The sequence below is a fragment of the Dendrobium catenatum genome, unplaced genomic scaffold (genome assembly GCF_001605985.2).
Source record: "Dendrobium catenatum unplaced genomic scaffold, ASM160598v2 fragScaff_scaffold_1548, whole genome shotgun sequence".
NCBI classification, from domain to species: domain Eukaryota; kingdom Viridiplantae; phylum Streptophyta; class Magnoliopsida; order Asparagales; family Orchidaceae; genus Dendrobium; species Dendrobium catenatum.
Genome location: NW_021320010.1, coordinates 685,116 through 691,731, shown reverse-complemented (window position 1 = coordinate 691,731; position 6,616 = coordinate 685,116). Strand labels below are relative to the sequence as shown.

Here is a 6,616-nt window from a genome sequence, read left to right as displayed (position 1 = left end):
TGAAAAGAAGAACAATGGGGCTATAAATAGCCTCGTACAAAGACTCACAAAATAAAAGGACGACAATGCCCCTAGGGCTTACATACGACCTCCCTTACATAAAGGGTACAACGGGAAACTAATAAAACAAATACAATATGATATCATAATTAAGAAAATACATAAAACAACTCAGAAATACAATAGCTCAATCATGGCCATAGATCGACGGCCACATCTCTGATAGACCTTCCATGATATGAAGTCCCCATTAATCATTTATGACATTGTTTGTTGGATAATTCCTATAGTTTTTGAAGTCTTATTAACTTTGAGCAAGCAGACAAACAATTGATATGCCTTGGTTTTTGGGCTGATTTAGTTCCTTGGTTTAGGCTTGGGTGTCTCGGGTTATACTGCTCTTTGGTGGCTGTTGTGTTCTGCTTATTAAATCAGCTCATTATGATGCTTTTTCAACTCATAAATTAGAGTTAATTGGGTTCATTCTCTCCATCTCTACTGGCCTTTCGGTTCCTCCGCTGGTTCCTGCCCCGTGGCTGGCTTTTCCTCTCCCCGTGACTGCCTTTTCCCCTCCCCCTCTCTGTTGTCCGTTCGGTTCCTCTGCTGGCTTCTGTCCCGTGGCTGGCTGTGGTTGCCCTTTCCTCTCCCCCAGGTGGTCCCTTCGGTTGCTGCTGCTGAAGCCGCCTGCTGGCCTTATGTTTCCCCTTTCCTGATCGGTTCGGATGGAGGAAGAAAGGGGCTTTTGACTCCTCTTTTCAACTATAAATATGTGGTGTTTTGAAGAAAAAAAAGAGAGTTATGTGAAGAATTTTTGGAGCAAAAAACCTCCGGGTTTCTTCTTGGGAAAGTTTGCGAACTTGTTCCATTTCTCTTCTCCTTTCTACGATTTTGTCTCTAGCTTCTTATCTCATTCTTCTCTCCGCAAGTGTCCACCTCATATGTATCTTTCTTCTCGATGAAAGAAAAGCAGTTTTAGGAGTTTTTTTTAGTTGTGTCATGTTTTGTTTTAAAATTTAAGCGTGTTTGTGTCTTAATTTATGTATTTTCTTATTTTGAAAGAAAGACCTAGCTTTTATGTATTTTTTGTGATATTTTGATTGCATCAATTTTGATCCATTTCTACTGAATGATTCCACTTGAAATTCTTGTTAGTGCAATCTAGAATGCAAGCTGAAATAAGCTGTTTTGGCATTCTCTCTTCATCCATTGTTTCAGCATTGAGTTTCACCTAATACCAGCATGTCCTTTTTTATTATGATTGTGAAGCTGCCAATTTTCTATTATGTTCAAAAACAAATATATTTCCGTTGGCTGATTTCCTGCTTCATTTCTTATTTCTCTAACTGCTGTAATTGAAAATCGTATGATATTAACCCTCTCTTTCAGACTCTGATCAATCTCGCACCTGGGGGCTGTGCAATTGGTGTTCCTCTGCTCTGCATCTCCGCAGCCTTGACTTTGCAGTATTGCTGGAAGATGGTTTGTCGAAGGCTGCGAGATAACTCAGATGGCAGATAAAGTTATATTACCTATCAGTCTTTTAAACCACCCAACTACCTCTACCAACATGTTTTTGGTGAAATCATTTTTATTGAAGGAATGAAAGCTCTTAAGAGAAGTTAAAGCAATAATCAGTGCGGGAAGCCTAATGTCACCTCCTCCTGGGGATATTTAAGCATCATAATGGAAATGGGTTGGTTCCTGGTAACATTTTTTTTGTCGTTCTTACTTCACCATAACTTATTTGTTCAGTTTTCCGATAGCTAATCCCACATTAATATATAAGATTCTAGTTTTTTTTTTTTTCGGTCGCATGAAATGAATTTTTATTTTTTTATTTTTAATATTCCTGCTTGCTTATTGAAGGGCCTATGTTCATGCTCTTCAGCTTTTCTCTTAATTGTCAAGCTTGAAATGTTTGCAATAGTGGGATACGAAGTTGTACTTTCTTGGAAAGAAAATATGTCTGATGTAGTAGTATTGAACTATTTTTCCATTTGGTTGGCTTGTTGCATTTTACTCCTGTTTGGCAATGTCATTGAATGAAACTTTTCAATAGTCCAATTCATAATCTACTGTCAATTAATTACGACCAACTATGTGCATTCTGTTGCTCTTGTGCTAGTTGATTGAGAAAAGTTCTATGATGGTTTCCATAAGATCGAGGATAGGTTGCTTGAACTACAATTCTAGCATTTGCAGTATATAGTTCATTTGAAACTTAAAATGGTATTTCTTCCTCCGAGTTCTCGTTTTTTACGTACAGTGATGTGCTCTAGACCCTTCATATTCTGGCCATGCAAGAAAAAAGGGTTTAACATTTTTCTGTAGGGAAAATTGAATTTGAATGTTCTAATTAAATTTTGATCAAGATGAGTTTTAATATTCTTAAATTTATTTTAAAATCAATATAATATATAAATAATTAATGAGTTTTTATGACTTAAATAAATCTAATAATTTTTATGATTTCTGATTTCTTACATATCTACTTCTTCTTGAAAGATCAATATTAAAAGTTATTGCCACCAACAATAATATCAAGTTTTTATCTCATTATGAGGGGATAACAATATGAAATTTTTTTATTTTTCATTGTTTTGTTAAGTGGTAAATTTGCATTTAATTTTAATAAAAAGGTCATTTTTATTACTTTATAACTAAATTTTTTTAGTTAGGTGTATGCCTATCTTTCCTAATATATAGGTTAAATTTAATACATTTACTCTTCTAATTGGGTCATTGAAAGATCAATTGTTTATATTATCAAATTGTTTAAGGTGACTCTCTCTCTAATCTTATATGTCATTCGAGTTATTCCAAGCTTTTCACGTACATATTTATGTTATATTTTATCTCTAAGAGTAATGCCTCTCATTCACCTGAGTATCCTCTTCTCTGCAACACTTAGCTTAGTTTTATGCTTCTACTTTAACGACTAAAATTATATTTTATAAAATATTGTAGGTCTCACAACCATTTTATTGAATTTTTCTTTAAGTTTGAGGGGTATTTTTCTACCAAACAACATGCCTAATGCATTCCTTCATTTCAACCATCCAACTTGAATTCTACTATAATATCATTATCTATTTCACCATCATTTTGAATCATAGATTCGAGATATCTAAAATGCATATCCTTTTTAATGATTTGATCACCCAAAGTCACAATCCTCCACTTGATTTATTACTATAAAAATTAGACTCTATGTATTGGATATTAGACTTAAATGAAAAACTTTAGACTCCAAAATTATCCTTCATAATTTGATCCTCTTTCAACTCCTCTCTTAGTCTTATCAATAAGAAGAATATCATCAACATAAAGCATATACTAGGATACATCCTCTTTCAAATGTCTAGTAAGAACCACCATTACTAAAGTAATACGATATGGGCTTAAAGTTGATCCTTGATGTAATCCAATTGTCAAATATTTGGTCAAGTCATCTTGTGTTTAAACACATGTATTAAATGATTCATATCATGATTATTTGACAATTTTTTCACTGGTTGCCTACTACCTAATACAACCATTCACTTTCTCATTCAGAACTTGATACTTGCGAACGATAGTGTTGCATTTAGAAATTGACAACAAGGGCATATTTCTGCTTGAATGTTTTTTCTCTTTAGCATATTTTAAAGTACAATCTCATTTTGAACTAAGTTTGATTACATTTTGTATGCTGATTGAAAGGTAGCAATTGCTGAACAAGTACATCTTTATGCTCAAGTTGTGAATTGAACTAGAAGAATCTATAAAACAATAGAATTCCTATAGTTTTGTAAAATCTTACAAACTATAATAACATGAGCTCCAAATATATGACGCTCTTTTAAATTTTTTTTTTGAATTGTACTATCTACAGAATAGTTTGAAAGGCTATAAATGCCATGTAGAAAGGTGCAAACACCCTTCGAACATTCGACCACGGTGCAAAATTCGACTTCTTCTGTAAAATGAAACATTAAAGTTTCTATATTTGAAAATTCTAACCAGATGTGAACCAGAAAGCCCATCCTCATCCATTAAGTTCTTCAGCTGCTTTGCACCTCCATTTGAACCAACAAATTTTTTTCTTAGCAGAGATGCAGCACGCCATATGGTGGCCTCAGGCACAACGTAAAGAGAAATCAATATTAATGTTCAATTGTACTATGACAAAACTACAATTAAACAACAATATTATCAAAAGAACAGAAATTACCTCGGAATTTCCAATATAAATCTGAAAAAGATGCGTAATTATAGATGTATGGAGACATTTGATGGATTCTGTCCATGTTATCCTGTTCATACTAGCTAATTATAGGGACACCAAGTAATATGAATCGTTTACAATCTTTAGGCTCATTTTCAAAATGATGCTTATATGCAACGGTACAGGGAAGATTTTTTATTTATTTCTTAAATTTAAATATTAAAAATTTAATAAAAACCATCTAAGTTTTATTTAAATGTTGAACATTTCATATTTTTTTCTAAATTTTGACTAAGTTTTAAAAACCCTGCTTAAGTTTAAAAATCCCGTCTAAATTTTAAAATTCGCGCCTATGGCTCGAGCTCGTTTACAGTGAGACGAGCTTGAGTTCTAGCTTGCCTGTTGAGCTCGAGCTCGACTTCGAGCTCGCTTTTCAAGTAACAAACCGAGCTCGATAAGGGCCTAAACTTGACTCGTTTACACCCTTATCCAACTACAATCACATGAACATGATCTCCTGACTAATATCACAAGACTATAGTCTCCAAACTATTGTCATCCAACTATTATTGCCTTCCTATAAACTTTCAATCGTCATCACTTGATTATTGTTGCTTAATTATGACCTCATGTCCACCTTCTCTTAGTTATACCCCTATGATGACCATAGCCCATTTATGGCATCTCGATGTTTGTTGCTCGATTATGGTATCTTGAGCACCATTGTCCGACTACAATCTCCAAACCACTACTTTCTAACATTGATCTCATAAACATTGCCGTATGAATAGTTTCACAATCACTATTGCTCATCTACCGTTGCTCAACTACACCAACAACCCACCAACTCTATCGTCCATTATTGTCAACAATATGCATTCCATCATTTATAAAACTAACGCATGCCATGAACACCAACGTCGACACAAAGATCAATTTGGTGTGCATTATAAACCAATTTGGCAGATTGAGCCTAAATATACTTCAAAGTCCAACCCGCTTTGCCAATTTTTAAGATTTATTTGAACTTTGAATTGTGTTGAAGCACGTTTGAAACCTATAGATTTTGAAACTAAAAATTCTCTCTAATGAAGCACTTTATATCAAAAACTAAACTCTTTTTTTTTTTCTTTGCAAAAGGATAGCTTCTGCTCCCATAGGAATACATATTGTAATTTGAAACCATCATTCAACAATTTCGTGCTTAATAAGGAAAAGTATAGATAATACGCTATTTAAGTGTAGTCAGCAAATATGCTCAATGGCCAAATGAAGTTATATTAAAGAATTTGATACATTATCACAAGGCTGTGCAAGTCTCAATAGTAAACGCTTTATTTTGAGTTAGTATGGAGTCAATTCAGCCTATTTTGATTCGTATTAATTTGACTGCTTCAAAGCCATATTCTTCTCTGAATTAGTGAATTTGAATCACTTAAATATTTTTATGACTTTCTTTAGTTTAAATCAAGATATTTTGTCCATATTTTTTTAATTATAATGTAAAATAGTAAATAATAAATGAAGATATTAATGATAATTTTGAAAAGAAAATAATAAAATTTAAAGAGGTTGATGTAAGATGTTAAAATGCATGGTTCTTGTTGGATCCAAATTTGCCCATGAGTAACACTAACACATGACCCTAACAATAAGTTTGGCTAAGTAGAGTAAGGGAATAGGAGAGGGAAGTTAGTGACTGTGGAGTATGGTTGAGAAGCAACTTAATCTCTATGAACAATAAAAATGATGTAAGGTCTAAAATATACCCCCTTATTTATGAGTCAAGAGGGCAACGAGAAATTCTACACCTATAAAAAAATATGATTTGATGGGTAAGTATTTATACATACATTATGACTAATCTGAAATATACACATCATTATGTATCTTGACATTATTTGGAACATATATTATGAGCGCCTTATGTGGGTGACAAGTTTTCGAAGATGAGTGCCATGGTTGAGTTCTCAAAAGTGAGTGGCCTCAATGAGTCCTCTAGGATGATAATCTTCGACTAATCTGTGGGGGACAGCTCATTGGACTAGTGGCAAATCCTTTGGGGGTGAGAGAATAATATTTGTGAAAGGTATGTATATGAGCTAGGGATGAATGTAGTTGATATATTTATGATTATGGACTATTTAGGTATGTGCCACCTATAAATTTGATGGAGATACCCTTGAAAGATAGATGGACATGGTTGAATTATTGAAAGAGTCGAATCCTCCTAAGGTGCAGGGGAGGAATCAATCCTAATTTTCACATCATCAATAAAGACTAAAAAATGAATGAAAAGTAATAAATTACCTAAAATCACATCATCAATATTTTTTAAAATTTTTTTGAGGGGGGGCAATTGTCCCCCCTGACCACCAAGGGGTTTCGCCCATGCTAATGTGAGTACCT

At 33.6% G+C, this 6,616-nt stretch overlaps 1 protein-coding gene across 3 annotated transcripts in view; it reads left to right on the top strand.

Moving 5' to 3' along the window:
* LOC110109570 (gamma-secretase subunit APH1-like) overlaps nucleotides 1–2,082 on the top strand; it is a 27,154-nt gene extending 25,072 nt beyond the window's left edge. For all 3 annotated transcript variants that reach the window (XM_028700517.1, XM_028700516.1, XM_020840706.2), the window contains one exon: nucleotides 1,387–2,082. In XM_028700517.1, coding sequence (XP_028556350.1) covers nucleotides 1,387–1,502 — 116 coding nt within the window. In that variant the 3' untranslated portion in view covers nucleotides 1,503–2,082. The remainder of the gene's footprint in view (nucleotides 1–1,386) is intronic.
* Nucleotides 2,083–6,616: the final 4,534 nt, after the last annotated feature.